The sequence below is a fragment of the Thermobia domestica genome, chromosome 5 (genome assembly GCF_964235325.1).
Source record: "Thermobia domestica chromosome 5, izTheDome1.hap1.1, whole genome shotgun sequence".
NCBI classification, from domain to species: Eukaryota; Metazoa; Arthropoda; class Insecta; order Zygentoma; family Lepismatidae; genus Thermobia; species Thermobia domestica.
In genome coordinates, this window is record NC_137458.1 from 169,838,536 (window position 1) to 169,860,759 (window position 22,224).

Below are 22,224 nucleotides of genomic sequence, written 5' to 3' on the forward strand. Positions count from 1 at the left end.
CCTGTTCAGTTTCTTTATTAATATTCTCTGCTCTACAACATCTTTTACAGTTATCAGATCTCTTGTTTCCATTTCTAGCGAACTCTTGGAATTGTTTTAATTCTCCACAAATTACACACTTTTTCATGATTTATTAAATATAAAATATCCAAAATAGTTAGCTCATTTTTGTTTGATTTTAAATGTCATAAATACCTATGCGATTTCACTTTGGGTTATCCCTCTGTGTTAAAGTACTATAGCCAGTGGTGACTTCATAATTTTTGGTAGTTAGGAGGTGGAAGGGGAAAAGTGTCTGCAGAACATACATATGTCCCCTACTTAATTATTTATTTTAAACCAGAATGCATGAGGAACCAATGGACCTATGTGACGTAAAGAAATACAAATGAAATTATGAGAAATTGGTGTTATACGAACACAAAATTATCTAGAAATGTAGCCTACAGGTTGGGCAAACGACAAACAATAAAATATTTTTAATAAATACGACTTTAAAGGAACATCAGCAATGATACAAAATATCAGAGACATAATATGACTGTTCCCAAAACACTCTTTGTACCATGAACATAGTATGAAAACAGGTAACTTGTTTATAAAGAGGTGTAACTTAATTGGGTTCCCGATCAATACTGATTACAAATCTTACAAACATGAACCATCAATAACAATCACTAGAAAACGAATGACCTTTTTTGTCTGACTAGCTAAAAAATGCCATAGAAAATAAACAAATAAATAAATAAACATTGAATAAAAAATATAAAACTAAACAAAAGACCATTTATTTATACAACAATCATATTTCGTTTTCCTTTTTGAAGTGAATTTTCATTTGATTTCTCGTCCCATTTACTATCCATTACAAGCTACCTCTTCGGTATTACCTGAATGCAAAGTTGGATTTGTTTCGTTGTGCGATGATTCATGTCAGTAAACGAGTTTTTGAAGGGAAGGTATAGGAGAAAAAATAATTACATGGCATAGGAAATAAATAATTACATGGCATAGGAAATAAATAGTTACATGGCAAGTCTTGAAAATTCAGAAAGATTGCTGGATGCTTATCCCAACACTGTTCATAAACGGACAAATCACAGCTCTTAAAAAAATGTAATAAATTTACAAAACATGAGCCATGGCAGCAATTGCAAAGTGTCAGTTAGAATCTTAAAACATGCGGTGTAAATTAGGAGTATTGCCAATTTGAAAGATTGAATAATGCACGTTTGGTGCACATTAGAAGCAGTCTTAAATTCATACTGGTTAACTATAGAAGAAGAATAAGCATACCATTGGCTTTTGGGGAAAATTTACTATTAAAATGGGGTGTCACATGCTATGATTTTCATTTTTCAAACTTCACTTTAATTCAAAATGGCGGATTTCAAGATGGCTGCCGTCAAGGATACACTTACAGTATCACTTCCCTGTAGACATAATATGTATTACCGAAGCTTTTATCCACTTATTATCGTTAATACGCGAGTTAGAAGCGGAGGTAAGGGACTTACGCACGTAGTAAGTATAAAACAATATGCCTGTAACTTTTCCCCAAATGGGCGTATTTTAAAACTAACTTCACCATTGTCTTCCTGATTAAATTATATCTCGAAATTATGTATCATATTACCTTATTCCCATTTCAAGAACTTGACCTTAATTCAAAATGGCAGATTTCAAGATGGCTGCTGTCAAGGTCATACCTACCATACGACTTCCCCCTAGGTCTTGTATGTATCTACATGGTTGTTTTTTCATTAACATTCCGTTTACAACGTGTAGTAAGGGACTTCTGCAGTAATCTGTAATAAAAACATCAGAATTCTTAAAAATTATAGAAAAATAGAAAACATGCCCCATGGCAAAAATTTCTGTCATAACAAATAATACATACATGTCCTCTATCAGCAAAAAAAAAAAAAAAAAAAAAGAAAGAAAGAAAAAGAAAAATCATTGAAATCAGAGCCGGACAATTAGGTGATGTCCCTTATAAGGAAATTTTGCCTTACTTGCTCAAATATCCCCGGCGTCTCTTGCACATCAAGCAGACAGCTAAAACTCTTGCGAGAAAGTCCTCGTGGGTTTTTACTGGCGATTCACAAACTATGTGATATTGAAAGGTTTTCTGAGAAATATGTTTGAAAAATATATGAGATGTACAAAGTTCAAAATGTGTTCTTTGTTATTGTACGTTATATGAACATGAGAAGTGACAGGAATAAATGCTATTTGCAAGCACACACACACACTCTCTCTCTCTCTCTCTCTCTCTCTCACACACACACACACACACACACACACATATATATATATATATATATATATATATAATATATATATATATATATAGTCTTCGAAAAACCTACAAAAAAGTAAAAAGCTGCAACTTTGAAAGGACTACCTACAATTTTGTATTTTGTTTGTAATGTTTAGTGGAAATGTTTAAATTTTTGTTGGCAACAATGAGCGGATGTAAACGTTGACGTCATAACCGCAAATCACATGACAAAGATGACTTCTACTCATGAGAAAGCGCAGTGTGTGTCGTGGTTTTGTGAGTTAAAATCTAGTGTTTTGGTGAGAAGAAAATTCCGACAAAAATATCAGAAACAACCACCTGAAGGTTCAAGTATCAAGAGATGGTACAAGTTTCTAGCTACCGGAAGTATCTTGGACTTGCCTCGTAGCGGAAGGCCAACAACCAGTGTTGATGTGATTCAGTCCGTGCAGGAAAGTGTGTTGTGAAGTTCAAAGAAATCGTTGAAACGCAGATCCTTGGAGCTGTGAGTGCCAATGACAACGCTACACAATATCGTTCTTAAGAAAGTGATACAGAAGTTTACAAGCAAACACCGAAAGATGTTCAGGACCTCCGGAAGAAGATACGTAATATGATTGGGAGTGTTACGGATGAAATGCCATTCTTGGATTCCCGAAAAGACTTCAGCAATGTTTGGACTAAACGGTGCTCAGCTGGAGGTTTAGTGTTGAAAAAAATGCTTAGAAATAAAATTTCAGACGCTCTTACAAGTCCACTAAAAGTTTTGTACAAATACAATAAATGGTTACAAAGTTACAGCTTTTTACTTTTTTGCAGGACTTTTGGAAGACTCTGTATATTAGGGATGACCAATTCCGGAATTTTTGCTTTTCGGAATCCTTAAAGTACAATTCGAAAAATTCCCAAATCGGAATTTAAAAAAATCCGCTTTCTGAAAAATTCCGAAATTTTCTAAATTTTGGATTTTTTTCCGAAATCCGGAAACTTTTAGCTATCCCTAATTAGATATATGTATTAGGGATAGCCAAAATCCTCTAATAGAGGATATACGTCCTTTTTCTTTAAGAAGGTTTCTTTTTAAGTGGGACATCCTGATCATGCTATAAGGAAACTAATCCATCACAGTTATTGAATTCCGTAAAGGGGAAGCCACACCGGTGCAAATTAAAATTTCTTCGCTTCATGCTAATGAGAAAGAAAATTTACCTAATGTACTAGTTCCTGTATAGTAATTCTATCTCCTTGGCTTGAGCAAATACTTCTGGAATTGCTGTTAAAATATGGAACTTTATGCACCGTCTTTTCTTGAACATCCCAGTGTGTGTGTAAATATCAGAGTGGATTGATTTAAATCAGTCTGATTTAAAAAACCTGATTTTTATAATAAAAATCGTTGATTTAAATCGAATTTCGAAATAAATTAATTTGAAAGGAAAATAACAGCCAGATTGTGTAACTAACTATAAAGTATCCAATTTTCGAGCAGTCGAATCATACTGGATTGAAGTCTAAGTCAACTTATATGCTAGGCTTCTAAAATATTATCTGACCTAAGTCTGAAAGTTTTGAACGGGTAACGGGACAATCCGGCTTTCTTCTCTTCGTAACACAGGGTTTGTAAATCGTTATTAATTATTGCATCAGAGAAATCACTATTCAACATTTAAGATGAAAATTCTTTTGTATTCGCGTCTGTTTGTTTGTTCCCAGATAACATGGGCGATTTAGGGAGGGTCCGATCCCCTCCCCGAAACTTGAACATTTTGTACATTTTACATAACTTCAGGCGAAATTTATCTATTAAGTCACTGAAGAAAATAAATCATTTTGGCTTTGGCTCTCACTTGCTTTATGTTCAACTGTGTTAATTTGAGGGTTCTTTAACAAATAATTTTCTCTCCTTTCGACATAATATGATTGATGTACTGTCCAAAGCCCTTGAGCAAGGTGAAGCTTGGTGGTTTGTCTTTGCCACTGTTTTCCATCGGGTAAATATATCCTGATACAGGGACTAGGGATCATAGTTGAATTCAGCCATATCTCAGGGGGCCTTCGCCCCCTACGTTTTGGTGTCGCTCTCCTGAGTTAACATAAAAAGTTATGTAAGTTAATGTGGGTGCGTGTGTGTGTGTGTGTGTGTGTATGTGTGTGTGTGTGTATGAAGTAACGGTATTCGATCCCTCCTTGAACATTATTAGTGCCTCCTAACTATAAAGTTTAAATTATAGTGCCTAGGGACCTATAGTTTAATGTAGATTTCTAACCACTACTACACACCGGGGTTCGAACTCGGAACTCTCTTGATATAAGCCGATGATCTTAACCATTGCTCCACCGGGGAAATCACCATTCGACATTTAAGACGAAAATTCTTGTATGTAAGCATCTGCTTGTTTGTTTCCAGATAATAGGGGCATATTTAGGACCCTCTCTCCGAAAATGAAATTGACGTATTTTATATGTATTCGTACCACAAGCTAGTTCTGGACTCCCGAATTCTTAAAGGATATGTTCCTGTCAAATATCAATAACTTTTGAAAAAAAATAAAGAAGTGCTATGTTGCTAAACGTTGCTGTATTTTTTCTTTAATGCTTAAGAAACATTGTGTGGGATTGGAATAGGTTAACGTTTGAGGATAAATTCAAAATTCAATCCCAATACTTTTACTTAAATGCCATAATTAACATTTAATACTGATCCTTAACGTTTTTTTCGTCAGTTCATTACTTGTATTATTCGAGGAGAAAGATGTTATTTAAATTTTAAAAAACATTTAAATAAAAAAAATCAACAAAAATGATTTTTAAAAAATCATATTTTTTTTCAACCCAATTGACGGTGTTTTTGAAAAACAACAAAGAAAGAATTTAAAAAATGGCGTATAAAATAAAAACTGTTTTCAGGAATATCTGCACGGATGTTATATATATATATATATATATATATATATATATATATATATATATATATATATATATATATATATATATATATATATATATATATATATATATATATAATATTAAAAAAGGTTTCTTTTGAAATATATAGGTCTATTATATTTCTAAAGGAACAGAGCTTCCGATTTTAGTGTTTCATTTAATCACACCTGGTATTCCTTAAGCTGTTTATAATTATCCCTTTCTGACCGTGTGATTCCATTTGGAATCACAAGGTTTTTTGGCTTTCATAGCGCATATATTGTGCCGAATAGTTCCAAGTTGCATTCCAAGTTCTCATGCGTTGTAGTTATAGTGCCCTGGCAGTATAGAATTTTGAGGGGGGGAAATGGATTTTCTTACTTCCTTAGGCTTAAACATATAATCCATTGAAATAAACATTGATACTTTTGAAAATAAACATAATTTCCAAAGTATAATTTAGGTAAGAAAGGGTTATCTATAAATTTTATGCTTTATAATTATTTGTAAGTTAAATTCTATCATATAACTGCTTTTCTGGCTCTCATAATCTTTTCCTCTAAATCAGTTTTAACAGAGTATTCGCATAGAGATGCAGAGAAAGCGTTTAGAAAGAAAGTAAATGATAATTTAGAGCATTTCCAAAAATTAAACCTTTTTGTAAAAGATTTCCTATTTTCAATTTTCAGGGAAGGATTAAAGGATGTAAACAATGCTGAAGATATTTGCAAAAATGGTTTATCAAAGGAATATTTATACGAAGAATCTATAGGAACACAAAACAGAATAGAAAATAATTGCATGGCATTTAGAAGCAAAGCAAACAATCTTAATTTACACATTCGTTTGGTGTCGGATAGCATAAACCATTTTCATCAGTGTGACCTTTGTAAGCACACTTTCTCTCCCGAAGTTCAAGTGAAGAGATGTTTAATCCCGAAACACTGTCAAACACAACTTGCATCTCAAGAAAAAATATCTGAAATCATTCATGTAGGAAATACAAGTGTGGTTAATGCAAGATCCAAATCACGTACGCACTGTAAGAAATATAGATTTCGTAAGAAATTCAGATGTACGAAATGTCAAAAACATTTTTTGTCTAAATATTATTTAAAAGTGCATATGCGTACTCACACAGGCGAGAAACCCTACTTATGTCATGTATGCTCAATGGCTTTTCACTTATTCCATTCCATTTAAAAAGACATTTTGGTGTCAAAACCTTTTCCTGTTCAATCTGCGCGAAGAGATTTTTCGCAAATGCTGATTTGAACTATCATATGAGAAATGTCCATAGTGTCAATATTCTTAAAAAATTAAAATGTGAAGATTGTGGGAAGACCTTTTCATCCTTAAGAGGTCTACGGAAACATTTAGCCGTTGGGCAAAATGATATGCCATCCTATTGTAATAATGTTATTGCAAGTAATATAGATATAAGCACTTTCAATGATTGGCCTTACGAGTGTAAAAGCTGTGGAATGACATTCATGAAGAAATGTCGTTTCCGATTTCACTTCAAGTCACATTCATCCCAAAACATTTATAAGTGTACAGTTTGTGAAAAAAGTTTTCGGTATCCACATGAGCTAAAGAAGCATTCATTACTTCACATTAATAAAATGATATTCAATTGTGCGCTCTGCAATAAAGGTTTTCCCAAAAAACACCAATTGGTTATACACATGAGAACCCATACACAGGAGAAACCTTACGCATGCAAATTTTGTTCTCGCAAATGTTCTCAACATTCTGATTGTGTAAAGCACGAAAGAATTCATACAGGAGTTAAACCCTATATATGTAAAATACGTCAGAAATCATTTACTACGAAATATCACTTAAAGATACATACAACTACTCACGATGACGCAATGTTACCAATGTATCCTTGTAGTAAATGTACTAAAATATTCAAGAAAAAGTTTTCTCTGAGCACACATGTAAAGAAAGTTCATATTCTGAGAGATAAGAGTTACATTTATTGGTTAGTGCGACAAAAAATTTTCATCTTTGCTGTATCTAAAGCAACATGAAAAATTACATAATATATCATGCGAGTATGCGAGTACTTTTGAATGCGAGTATTGCAAGCAATCCTATAAAACAAAAGCGGGACTTGAGTTTCATTTGTCATCTCACGACGGTGTTAGAAACTTCGTTTGTGATATTTGTGGATCTACCTTTTCTCGAAAATATATACTTAAGTGTCATATACAGACACATTTCCAAGAAAAGTCTTTTGTTTGTGAAACATGTAAGAAAGGGTTTTCATCAAGAGGTGGTCTTCGTTACCATAAGATTAGCCATAAAAATTATAAACCATTTGAATGCTCTCAATGTGAAAAATATTTCACATCTAAAATTACTTTACTTTCTCATTTACGAATTCATATGCTTCCTTTTATGTGTGAGATCTGCAATAGAAAGTTTTCGCGTAAAATACTTCTTGCAAATCATATTATAAGTATACATGAAAAAAATAATATGGTGAAAGGCATTCAAGGTGCATTATTATAAATAACATTAATCTTGAGCTACTAGTATGATATAGTGCAAGAGGTGGACAAGAATATGGAAACACACTGTGAAATGCGTGCTTGATATTATTTTTGTTATAGCGGAGTATGTATGTCGCGTTACCATCCTTGCCTAATTCAATCACCTTAACATTTGACAAGGTTCATTTCTAGTCAAGACAGAGTTCTGTGAATTTTGCTAGGGAATCATGACAGAGCTGACGGAATTTTAACTAGTCAAAATTGTTGGAACTCGGATAGTGGGTGCCTTGGTAAGCAAGGTAGCAGAAGTGTTTTGTGTATCACGAGTCACAGTGTCCAAAATTATTCGGCATACAGTAAAATAGGAGAAACTACATAGGTCAAGCACAAGCGTGAAATAAAAAAAGTGTTTTTTATGGTAGAAACCGACTCACATTACTCAAGGTTATGACGCAAAATAAGAATTCGACAGGAGCAAAAGTGGCTGCTGAAGTAAATATCGTAATTAAAAATCTTATCAGGACCCGAACAGTACAGGGCAAACTCCCCAAGCAAAGTTTTATGAACGAACTGCCATTCCCAGGTCTTTCATCAAGGAGACAGATGATGCGAAGAGGAGACAGTGGTATGTACCAAAGTAATAAAAGTTGGACGTTGCAGCATTGGAAGATCATTTGATCATATTGATATTTACACTATTTCAAACTTCTGGTCAAATTTACGTCTGGAGAGCGCCATCTCAAACTTACGATAAATATTGTTTGCTACCCGCTTGAAACATGGCGGGGTTTCCGTCGTGTTATGAGCAGATATATAGTAGTATTTTGCTGAATCAATCGTTAATTGCAATGTCAGTCACTGACAATGCCTATGCGACCATTTTGAGCAAGCAGATCCATCTATGGTGCAATGTCTGTTCGCTAATGGCGATTCTGTTTTCCAAGGTGATAACGCTCCTGTTTTCACAGCTCACATCGTGGGGAACTGGTTTCCTGAGGACCGACAAGAAGTTATATACCTCTCATGGCGTTCCCCGTCATCTAATCTAAATATTATTGAGGCCATGTAGTCAGTATTTAAGAGAATTCGAGCATCCATCGAGTATTTACTAGGGATGGGCAAAACCGGTTTCTATAAAAACCGAAACCCGGAAAACCGACATTTCGGTTTTCTTCAAAACCGGTTCGGTTTCCTCCAAAACCGGTTTCGGTTTTCTCTAAAACCGGTTCGGTTTTCACCGAAACTGGTTTCGGTAAAATGTTTTCGAAAACACATAAAACTATTTCTATGGAAATGGATTCGGTTTCCGGAGAACAACGAAACACCATTCTGGTCAAAAATAGAACAAATTTTGGAAGAAAACCGGAATCGGTTTTGAAGAAAACCGAAACCGGATCAGGAGAAAAACCGAAACCGGTTTTTCAAAAAAATTCGAAACCGGTTTCGGTTTTTCTAAATACCGAAAACCGAAAAACCGGTTTTTGTGCCCACCACTAGTATCTACCACCTCATCAGTAAAGGAATTTGCATAGTTTTGCAAGAAGAATTGTACAATATTGTATTTATCCATCCCAAGAAGACTCGAAGCAATTCTCCATGCCAAAGGTCGTCCTACGCCATATTAGTCTCAGGCAAGCGCTTTTCATTGAGTATTTCCTTATTTTTGTCCACCCCCCTTATGGTTTAGGCTAAATTATCCCGTAAAATTGTACTATTGTTCTATAATTAGTAATGGCAGGAAGTAGTCTGGTCTTTCTGTGCAGTCGTGTGAAGATTTTGTTCACCATCTAGTAATATAATTTTATTCACATTAGGCGTGGAAAAGAGTAAGGTGCAGTTTGTGTGTGAAGTCAGTTACATGAATATCAAACTGAAGGTAACTCTTCCTTTCTTTTACAGTTATCGCACCCATTTCTTCTCTTTTCCACAATGTGAAGGGAAAACTAACAGGTATAAGGAAAATTGTAGAAGCAGTCGACTTAAATGTTATTGTAAAGGTTTTTATTTATTAAAAGTAAGAAATCAAAGAAAGAAAGATTTATATTACAGCACCTATTCAAAGAGATGTTCCCGTATGTAGTCTGATGTGATTCTTTGCGTTGTATTAGCAGTACAGTTATACTTTGGCAAAAAATTGAATCAATTTGTAGAGCAGATGTAGATTGTAATTTCATTCTGAGAAGGAGAACGTTCAATATGGCTCACTGGAGATGCGTCATAAATCCTCTCTTGCTCATATCCCAATACATGTATTATGGAATTCGATCTTCCCTTTATAGTTTATCTAAGATAACTAAATAATAGATGCAATGTTCCTTAACAGTTCAAATCTTCATTTTGTATCGCCATTCCAAAATAACCAGTCAACTAGTTTATCATTAAATTTTTCATGTCTCTAAGAAAAAGAAAGAACTAAAGTGAAGCATTTAATAATAATTAGTTATTTAATCAAATTTGAGACAGGATATAGCACTCATGCCTCCACTTTATTTAGTCACAATTTCAATAAACTTATAGCCCCACGCTGTTATAATTTATTGTATTATTCTGAATAAAACATCATCCAATTATCCGGCTCCGATTTCAATGAAATTTGTTTTGCTGATACAGGACATGCATTCATTACTTGTGGTGACAAATTTTTGCCATGGTGCATGTTTTCTATTTTCTATAATTTTTAAGAGTTGTGATGTTTTTATTAGAGATTACTGCACAAGTCCCTTACTACCCTTTGTAAACGGAGTGTTAAAAAAAGAACAACCATGTAGATACATATAAGACTTAGGGCAAGTCGTATGGTACATATGACCTTGACGGCAGCCATCTTGAAATCCGCCATTTTCAATTAAGGTCAAGTTTTTTTTTAAATGGGAATAAGGTAATATGATACATAATTTCGGGTTAGAATTTAATCAGGAAGACAATGGTGAAGTTAGTTTTAAGATACGCCCATTTGGGGAAAAGTTACAGGCATATTGTTTTATACTTACTACGTGCGTAAGTCGCTTACCTCCGCTTCTAACTCGCGTATTAATGATAATAAGTGGATAAAAGCTTCGGTAATACATATTATGTCTAGAGGGAAGTGACTCTGTAAGTGTATCCTTGACGGCAGCCATCTAGAAACCCGCCATTTTGAATTAAAGTGAAGTTTGAAAAATGAAAACCATAGCATGTGACACCTCATTTTAATAGTAAATTTTCCCCAAAAGCCAATGGTATGCTTATTCTTCTTCTATAGTTAACCAGTATGAATTTAAGACTGCTTCTAATGTGCACCAAACGTCCATTATTCAATCTTTCAAATTGGCAACATTCCTAAATTTCACTGCATGTTTTAAGATTGCAACTGGCACTTTGCAATTGTTGCCATGGCTCATGTTCTCTAAATTTATTATATGTGTTAAGAGTTGCGATTTGTCAGTTCGTGAATAGTGTTGGAATAAGCATCGAGCAATCTTTCTGAATTTTGAAGACTTGCAATGTAATTATTTATTTAATCCAGAGTACATGAGAACCCTATGGACCTATGTGACGTAAAGAAATACAAATGAAATTATAAGAAATTTGTGTTATACGAACACAAAATTATCATGAAATGTAGCCCACATCTTGCACAAACGACAAACAATATTTTTTTTAATACATACATCTTTAAAGGAACAACAGCAATGATCGAAAATATCAAAGAGACATAATATGACTGTTCCCAACACGCTGTTTGTACCATGAACAAAATATGAAAACAGGTAACTTGTTTATAAAGAAGTGTAACTTAATCGTGTTCCCGATCAATACTGATTATAAATCTTACAAACATGAACCATCAACAACAATCACTAGAAAACGAATGACTTTTTTTTTGTCTGACTAGCTAAAAAAAATGCCATAGAAAAGAAACAAATATAAAACAAGAAATAAATAAACATAAAACAAAAGCATTTATTTTCACAACAATCATATTTCGTTTTCCTTTTTGAAGTGAATTTCCATTTGATTTCTCGTCTCATCTACTATCCATTACAAGCTACGTCTTCGGTGTTACCTGAGTGCAAAGTTGGATTTGTTTCGCTGTGCGATGATTCATGTCAGTAAACGAGTTTTTGAAGGGCAGGTATAGGAAATATATAATTACATGGCATAGCAAATAAATAATTACATGGCAAGTCTTCAAAATTAGGAAATATTGCTGGATGCTTATCTCAACACTATTTATGAACTGACAAATCGCAACTCTTAAAAAAATGTAATAAATTGAGAAAACATGAGCCATGGCAACAATTGCAAAGTGCCAGTTGGAATCTTAAAACATGCGTCGAAAATTAGGAGTGTTTCCAATTTGAAAGATCGAATAATCTACGTTTGGTGCACATTAGAAGCAGTCCTAAATTCATACTAGTTAACTATAGAACAAAAATAAGCATACTATTGGCTTTGGAGGAAAATTTACTATTAAAATGAGGTGTCACGTGCTATGGTTTTCATTTTTCAAAACTTCACTTTAATTCAAAATGGCGGATTTCAAGATGGCTGCCGTCAAGGATACACTTACAGTATCACTTCCCTGTAGGCATAATATGTATTATCAAAGCTTTTATTCACTTATCATTAATACGCGGGTTAGAAGCGGAGATAATGGACTTACGCACATAGTAAGTATAAACAATTAATATGCCTGTAACTTTTCCATAAATGGGCGTATCTTAAAACTAACTTCACCACTGTCTTCCTGATTAAATTCTAACCCGAAATTATGTATCATATTACCCTATTCCCATTAAAAAAACTTGACCTTAATTGAAAATGGCGGATTTCAAGATGGCTGCCGTCAAGGTCTTACCTACCATACGACTTCCCCCTAGGCCTTATATGTATCTACATGGTTGTTCTTTCATTAACACTCCTTTTACAAATGGTAGTAAGGGACTTCTGCAGTAATTCCTATTAACCACATCACAACCTTTAAAAATTATTTAAAAAAATAGAAAACATGCACCATTGCAAAAATTTCTGTCATCACAAGTAATGAATACATGTCCTCTATCAGCAAAAAAGAAAAAGAAAAAGAAGAAAGAAAGAAATGAAATCAGAGTCGGACAATTGGGTGATGTCCCTTGTTAGAAGTGTCGGTCTTCCTTTGAATGACTATATATCGTAAGTTAATACTATATATCGTTTCAACAAAAGGTTAACGTGTGCTTCAGACTTCGAATAAAGTGGTCCTATAATCGAGATTTTACTTGTATCGTAGTATGTTTTAAATTGAATTGTACTTCAAAATGAAATAAGTAACTGATCTCTGGAGTAGAGCGTAGCTCACCTGAAATTTGTATCACTGCTGAGTAAAGTAGCTCGTAAACTATTAATTAAATTTTAATAAGAAATGGGAAATAAAATAATCACTTTTGTATTCTTTAGATATCACACCACCAGTGATGGCACGTCACTTGGGTCACGACTTTTGCCTGGGAAATCTGGGTGTAGCTTCTCACATGGAACATCCGTAAAGTGTTGCACGCCGATTTCAACGAAATTGTGCAGATAGATACTAGACACAAAATAAAGTGACCCATATTTTTTCATTTCTGCGGAAAAACGGTTTGAAGGTGCCTAAGCCCCTCCTGAAGTATTTTCAGAAAAGCTCGAAATCTCCTAAAGAACATGAGCAATTTGCAGAAAGCCAGGCACAAATACTAGATAGAAAATTAAGGAATATGGGTTTTTTCTATTGTGTGAAAAAACGGTTGCCGGGAGAACAACGGCCCCCATTTAAATATCTCCAAAGATAATGACAAAGGCCAAATTCGACAAAAGGGTACAAGGGATTCCGAGGAAACTATGCATGCAGATTAGTGCTCTCAACGGGTCTGGTTGAAGACCAACCCGACCCGACCCGTGACTCGAATTGACTAGCCCGACCCGACCCGACTGACCCGAACCGTGATCCGACCTGATTGACCTGACCCGACCCGACAACCCGACCCGAGCTGATCCGACTGACCCGACCCGAGTAGCCTGATCTAACAACCCGACCCGAGTTGACCTGTAACCCTAGTCGGGTCGGGTCGGGTCAACCCGATCCGTTTGAGAGCACTATGGTCACGACACTGGGTGAACGCCAAAATGCACTCCCATTGGGAATTAAATCCGGACCACGTGTACCGAATTCTTACACGTTAACCACTAGCTAGATCAAGCGGGGGATTTGTATATACATCTTAATGAATATTTGGCACTTTTGAGGTTTGGTTATTTCTTTTTATAAGTGATACCAATGTCCGAAGTGGGAGAAATTTCTTTTTTTCTTTCTTGCTTTAGTTCTATGTGACGAAATTTTTCTTCAAGGTCAGTGTTCTCACCTGCTCGGACGGCAGGGGGTCTTCTCGGAAGGCAGTAGCAAGAGTCTCTTGGCGGAGACAAAGGAAATCGTTTAACTACAATGATAAGGGTTGAGGAAACAGGAGAACACTTGTGATTTTTTCCAACCCTTCAACTTTCATTCCAAAATAGGTTCTTATGATTCCGGGACCCGTGACACTTTGATTTTTCTTTCTCGGTAATTAAAATGTATTTTACAGTATATATAGTTGCACGTAAGAAGATACATAATATGAATTTTGTAATATAAAATTTAAAAATACAGTATGATATTTAATTATAAAGTACTAATTTTATTTCATCACTTTCAGCCCAACAAATGAAATTCAAACAATTCGCTCTCTGAGTCTTGGTCATCAATACTGCGTCTTATTCTTTGTCTTGCAGTCAAGTCTTGGTCCTGCATTTCATAGTCATGGTGGTCTTTCATGCTATACAAGAGCCAAGAATGCTCGCCTCATCGGTACAAATGAAGACCAAGTGTGATTTTGATTATGGTCTTTCATACTATACGGAAAGCAAGAAAATACGCTCATCGCTACTTGGTGATAACCAAAACAAGGCCAAGAGCAAGATTACTATGCAATTCGTCTTGTATATCCAATCTTTATCTTGTTCTTGTATTGATGTCCTTGGGCTTGGTGAAATAAAATGAAATATTCAGTTTAAGGTCCCTCGATTCTGCACCAAGGCTAAGGGATATGGTGACCATGAGAAATGAATGAAATGGTGGAATGAAAAAAGTGGGAGGAAACAGGAGAACCCCAAGAAAACCCACTACACGGTGTTTCTCCACCACAAAGCCTACTTAGCACAAGTTGGGATCGAACCATGGACACCATACACCAGAGATGAATTCTCTACCACTGAGCCACCGCAACCCTGCTTGGGCTTGGTCGTCCATATCCAATCTTTCTTTTGGCCTTACTTAAACAACTTCTAGTTTTGTTCTAAATCCAGACTCCATATTGGCGTAGATATTATTATTTATTCCAGGCAACCTGATAGGAAACTCCCCTCCCTCCCCCCACTCTCCAGTACAGAGGGGAAAGCAAGTCGTTGACCTTCACAGGGATGGAAGCTTTTCTAATAAACAGAATCGTGTACACTATAAATTTGTACGTCAATTCGCTCGCACCTGATGTTGAGAAAGCACTGCTATTTCTTTTACCTGTCAACCCTGAATAACAAACAATTACTGTTTTCAATTTTTGTTTTTAAAAAAGGTTTCTTTCAATTTATGTATTAAAGTTTTGGCTTGAGTCCTATTTATTAAATTGCATTTCTAGAAATAAAAACCAATTCGTTATAAAGTTAATTTCCATCATTGTTTCACTTAAGAATCGGGAGAGGAAGCAAACCAATCCTGTCGACATTCTGTCTTTATTTACAATTTCAAGGAAGATAATCTTCTGGTTGTCTAATTATCGAGTACGCAGAGTATCGACCTGTGCAAATATTGTATGAATTTAGCGTGTGTGGCGACTACATTACATATAGTCGTGTGAAATTAATGCATAATAAATTGTATTTTCTATCCATTATATTTTGTATAGTTTATATTATCTGAAACAAATTTTAGTCCATATTAAATTGTAAATAATTGCGTATTTAGTGCTTTGTGAAGCGACAATTTATGATGCTTGCAGTAGTTCTGTGACAAAACATGAGCCCGAGAAAGTGTTAACGAAGTGGTGAGATGCGTTGCATTTTGAATGTCTTCTGTGCTTTAAGTTAACAACACCCTAATTTAACGCTTGGAGAATTAGCCGACATGATTGGGAAACAGACAAGTGTAGGAAAGGCAACTGGTTGTAGAATTAGGCGGGAGGCTAAAATCAATGAAAATAAATTTAAAGTCCCAAAAATACGCGTACAAGTATTTCTTTCTCGGAAAACTATGACTTCATGAAATCGGCAATTCGATCAAAGATACATAATGAATTGCCCACGTTAAATAAAATTCTGGTAGCTGTAAATACCGATGATGAACTGCCTGCGTTCTCACACAACTCTCCATAGACTGTTGAAAATAATGAAATTCAGGTATGTATCGCTCAATAAAAGGTCTGTTGTAGTAGATAGGGACGGCATCGTTATGGAGGAGAAAATATCTTAGTTAAAGTAAGAAGTATAGAGCAGAGAGTAGGAAAATCTACTATCTTGATTAGACATGAGTAAATGCTTCTCATATTGTGTCAAGGGTAATGGTAGATGAAACTGTGAATTCTAGTTAACAAGCTTTTCTTTCTGGACTCTCCAATGGACTTAAGAACCCTACCGGTAAAGGTAAAATGTTACCTTTGTTTCAGAACATAATTCCACATCTAGAACCGAACTGCGTTATAGTACTGGATAACGCATCTTATCACAGTGTAAAGGTAGACCGGGTTCCCACAATGTCTTGGACAAAAAATAAAGTAAAAAAATGGCTGCAAAATAAAAGCATTTCTTATGAGGACTCGTTCGTTAAAACTGAGTTAATAAGTCTTATACTTCTTGCAGAAAAAAGTAAATGCTGCAAATATAAAGTGGACAAAATGGCGGCCTCTTCAGGTAGGGAAGTTCTCAGAATACCCCCCTACTACTGTACACTTAATCCAATTGAACTGATTTGGAGTTAAGTAAAGGGACATGTGGCACGAAACAATAAACGTTTTACACTTAGTGAAGTGAAGACTCTTTTGGAGGAAGGGTTAGAAAGGTAACAGATGAAAAGTGGAAAGATTGTGTGCAACATATAGTGGAGATGGAAGAAACGAAATACCGAGAACTTGACAGGATAACTGACGAAGTTACAGAAAAAAATCGTTAACCTTGAAGACTACAGTGACGACTCTAACGAGAGTGACCAAAATATGAATACAGAGCCTCTGGAGAGCAGCAACTGATACTAATACCTTTTACTCAGTATTATTTGTCCTTTCATGTGTATTTATATTTGATTTTATAGAGAATTTGAAGTCAATGCAAGTAAGCACCCATTAATTGCATTGACCTCTAGACAAGTGTTCTGTGAGAACTCCAAACTTTTGTTGGAGCCGTAGTGGCTCCGTGGTAGAGCGTTCACCTCTGGTGCATGAGGCTCTGGTTCGATCGCAGCTCGTGCCAAGTGGGCTTCGTGGTGGAAAAGCACTGTTTTCGCAGATTTTCTCGGAGTTCCTCCGTTTCCTCCTAGTTTTTTCTTTCCACTGTTTCATTCATTCTCGTCATCACAGTCTCCTTTAGCTTACTCGGCATAACTGCGATATGTAAAACTCAAAGATTTCATTTCCAAACTTCTGTTACTCTCCTTCCCCCACAACGGTCGTCAGCACTATTGACAACTCCGTTTTTATTAAAATAGTCAAGTAACAATTCAAAAGTCAATTTCCTCTATTATCAATTGACTAGACTCAAGGCCGACGAAAGGGCTGGGCGAGGATTGCAACCGCACAAGGCGCCAAATTTTAGGGGATTTTAGGGTCGTCAAATTCAATATGATGGTTGAGCTCCAATAATTATAATTTTGCTTGCAAACGGCAGACTCAGACATGGCCTGTTCAAATTACGTGGCATCTGTAGTTACTACTTCGTGTCAGGCTTCAATCAGTCTGGAATTGTTTTTCTAAGTCAACCATAACAGTGCTTCCTCCCTTAATAAACTCAGAAGACTTCAATGTTGATTAATCTTATATATGTGATGCCTTACTGTAAAGCCGCGTATTAATATATAACAAACAAATAAAAAGATACTTTGCCACCATCAGATCAGGTGCACGTACGAAGAGAAAAACGTAGGAAAACGATTTCATTGAAAATTAATCAATAGAAATCAGGGCATTCGCCTGAGTTGAGGCGCTCGGGGCGAGAGTGTATTATTATTATTATTATTATTATTATTATTATTATTATTATTATTATTATTATTATTATTATTATTATTATTATTATTATTATTATTATTATAGTTATTTCAGGCTCTGTTGTTATCATCTTAACGCTATGATAATTTACTCACACATATTGTACTTGGTTTCCGATTTTATATTGTGAAATTATTGTATCAATGCAGTAAATACCCATTCAATTACCAACTCTGCCATCCCTTGCCATTCCAACATTATGTCACAACCCCGACCGCCAAAAAATGAAGGAAAATAAACAATACAACTGTTCAGTAAAATTTCCATTATAATGACACATGTGCTACTTACTAATGCAGATAAATGTAACTAAGTGCTTTAAAATACGTAGTGTTATTATGAAAGTTGTAATTTATTATTTAGGCCTAGACATATTTAGATACACTCTATACCTCCGTGTGCGGGGCTGATGGTGGAAGACGAAACACCAACATTCACCTGTACTTGAGCGTGGTGGGGGAAACGACTTCTTCTTTTTCCTATCAGCTTATGTGAAACAGAGAATAATATTACAGTCGATTGGTAAAATCAATCTCCCACATTTAAAAATTAAAGTACACACAAGTACAAAAATAAGCATTTACCATAAAAACACTAGCTGCAAGTGTTCAAAATAGATTTATGGTTTCTATAAAATCAATTGAAAATTGCTATTTTTAACTAGGCAGCTGGTGAAAAACAGCAGTTTTCGACTCCAGCCGAGTTTAAGCTCAACCTAAACTCAGTTGACCAAAGTGAACTGACCCGACCCGAGCTGACCCGATCCGAATAACCCGACCCGAGCTGACCCGACTCGACAACCCGACCCGAGTTGACCTGACCCGACCCGACCCGTAACCCAACCCATTTGAGAGCACTAATGCAGATACTAGACTTAAACGTAAGAAATACGTATTTTTCTTTTGTGCGAAAAAACTGTTTGAAGGGGATTAAACGCTTTGCGAAATATTTTCAAAAAAAGCTCTAAGTCTCCAAAACCTCACAAACAATTTGCAGAAATTTTCAGCACATATTTCATATACCCAACATATATTTCTGATGCCCGTATATCTTTCTATTACGAGCCAATGTATATGTTCCATTCATAGAGAAACTTTACGCAAAAGAAACTACTTCTGAAACGACATACGAATATCTTACGGCTCACAGACAGGAAGCTGTTAAAGTGTCATTAATTGAACAAACAATACGAGAGATGTGTATTCTGAAGAACCGTTTCAAAGGTTGAGTGCATATAATTGGGCAGCAGAAGATATCAACCTGTATTATGAAATATGTATAATGTTATCATTCAGTAGCAAGCCTACGAGGTGGTCATACTCATCGCTGCATATAATAAGTTCGAGCGATAATAACTTTATCTGTGTGTGCAAAACATATAAACGATAATTGACAAGGCGATGTGCAATTATACTTACCTGGCCCTTGGCTTGTGCAACAACTTGTTTACTTGTGATGATGATACATGAATGCCACAAAAGAACACTTCAAGATAATGAGCCACACGTGCAAAATGAGATATCAATATCTACCATGTGTACACAATATATAATCAAGAAGTTAAGTACATTGCGTCAGATATTCATATGTGTATGATATAAATTCGTTGTTCCGTAAGCGGGTTAAAGAAAAGAAATCCATCGTGAATCCCGCTAACATTCTGCATTTACTTTTTGTTGCTTTTGAAGTGATACATCGACCAGAGTCGCCAATAACAGCACAGGAAAGGGATACAGCACGCATATTGCAATGCTTGCTGGAATACTGGATGGACGATATGGTTACGTTGGACACAAAAGAAATATTAACATTAGCATTTGCGAAGGACGACAGGGAAGAGGATACCGCCCAATATTCTTCTGTGGATGACGACGTAGAAGAGTGCAATGACGGCACAACCGTAGATGGTCAAGCAGGCATCACCTTTGCTTACAAACAAAAGGCTGTCAACTACTGGAGAAGTGGTATTAAAAGACCGCTATCCCTTCGATCCGTACAAGCAAAATTTAGAAAGGTAACCTCAAGGCAGCAGCTAGAACGCTGGGAAAAGCAAGCGATTGGTGAAGGAACACGGAAAGATAAGATATCGCAGGTAACTCAATATGTTCTTCGGCAATTCCAAGACACTCGTGAGGCACACTTTCCAGTACACGATGTTGATCTACGACGATGGGCTCTGCAGGCCAGCAATCGATTTCACTTCCATCATTTAAGGCATCAAATGCCTGGCTGTGGGAGTTTAAAACAACACACAAAATCGTATCGCGAAAGGTGACGAAATTTATATCTACGACACATACGTCTGAAGCTAAAGAGGATGTACAAATGGCTTGATATTGAGAACCGTAAATGCCTTTGTTGACAATGTAGAACACCATATTATCCAATTCGGCCCAGGTAATGTGTACAACTCCGATCAAAGTGGTTTCCAACTAGAAATGCATGGCGGTCGAACCTTGGCTGCTCAGGGAATGAAGAAAGTGGAAACAGTTGTCCAATCCGTGAGTGCGACAACACACAGTTATACAATACAACCGACCATATCTGCCAATGCTGCTTTGCTGGCAACATTACTCATTGTTCTGAAGGAGCCAACTGGTGAGTTCGGCCCACGCGTGCACAACACAGAATCTTGCCGCCTCAAAATCAGGAAAGCTCACAAAGGAACTTTATCGTCGTTGGCTAGAGCACGTGCATTTTCCTACAACACAGTGTCAAACAGTTCTTCTATTGGACGCTTAGAGTGGACATTAGGGTGATGAGTTACTTCTGAAAATATATTTCCTGTATCACGAATGAATGAACTCTTGCCTATTCATGACTAAAATGGCGTTCATTCCACTAAAATATTGAAAATGGTCACGCACAAACCACTTTGAAATGTTATGTAGGCCATATTAACATTATTTATATGTAGCTTGTGCCGATCGACTTATTATTATTATTATTATTATTATTATTAATAATAATAATAATAATAATAATAATAATAATAATATTGATTACAAGCTGACCCTTTGATTTATCAATCTGGCGACAAAAGGGTTTAACAGGTACGAAAAGTGGAGGTTAGATGTAGATATATCCCAAGTTTAGAGTTTACTGTAAAGAAATCCTTGTATTATTTCGCGAGCTACATTGCTCTCTCTCGCTGATTATAATTGAGCATATACCGGTAATATTTTATGACTAGCTTGTTCATATTGTGTAATTGCTATTTGCTTGTTTATAAATAAAATATGTAAAAAATCGATAACAGGTTCTTTGTATCGATAACAGGATAATTTGTAACGTATTTAATGTTTACGTTAAGACCTTTTCTATTTCACTTGCTGAGTAGAAGACATGTTCAAGAAGAGTTCTTCGAACACAGAGAAGAACAAAGAAACCTGGACAAAGAACTTAGTCCAGTTTCATGCACCATCAAGAAGAGAGAACTTGGAATTTTTCGAAGCACTCTTGAACGGAGTCGCATGTCCCTGAAAAACCACCTCATTGGATGCTTCAAATTTTTTGAATCCACTACCAATGAACAAAGATAGAGGATCGATATAATTGCTGCGGAGCTTAAAACCCTATGGAGCAAATAATTAAACTTTTCGCATGTATCTGATCAAGCCATTTGTGCAAAGTTAGAAAACCTTCTGAAAGAGCATGAGGCTACTGAAAGAAACAACACTTTGATTCATTGAATGAACTGTCTGATGCGACGAAAGGCGAATGGATGTGCAAAGAGGATAAAAACCTCTACAAACTGCAAATTGAAAGCAATGGTCAGGTTGGTTTTTCTACTGGCAAACCTGCTATTGCGAGGACCCGTCCAAGCGAAGGAAGTCAGCTCAGCGCCAGCTGATTGTTCCCCAAGTAACACGGACTCATCCCACAACATCCATGACAGTCCTTGGGAGGATGGGAACGCAGCATCAACGAGCACAAGGAACCATAATCCAACAGGCATTGCAAGACGTCTTGCTACAAGCTCAAAGCTGTCGTCCCACGGGCAGCAAATATATTCCGCCAGGTTTCTGGTGAGGGCATTGAAATACCAACTCCATGTCTCTCACCAACCCACGAGGCTATCTACAGGAAAGCTGCTCAGGTGAAGAAGCACTTGATGAGCATGCTTCATTCTGGAGAAATGGAGTATACACTTCGATGGCAAACGCATTGATGGCTTTGAAGATCTGGCCGTGGTGCTCAAAATGAAGCGAAAGAAATTAAGTTTACT

The 22,224-nt window shown here is 35.9% G+C and overlaps 1 protein-coding gene across 3 annotated transcripts in view; it reads left to right on the forward strand.

Moving 5' to 3' along the window:
* The window catches only part of LOC145686263 (mannan endo-1,4-beta-mannosidase-like), a 506,707-nt gene that overhangs the window by 133,352 nt on the left and 351,131 nt on the right, over positions 1–22,224 (forward strand). The window contains exon 3 of one of the 3 annotated variants that reach the window (XM_081759387.1): positions 5,899–6,642. The exons of the other annotated variants lie outside the window; for them this stretch is intronic. Coding sequence (XP_081615513.1) covers positions 5,899–6,412 — 514 coding nt within the window. The 3' untranslated portion in view covers positions 6,413–6,642. Of the gene's footprint in view, positions 1–5,898; positions 6,643–22,224 lie in introns of those variants that run through there. 3 annotated transcript variants of the gene reach the window in all.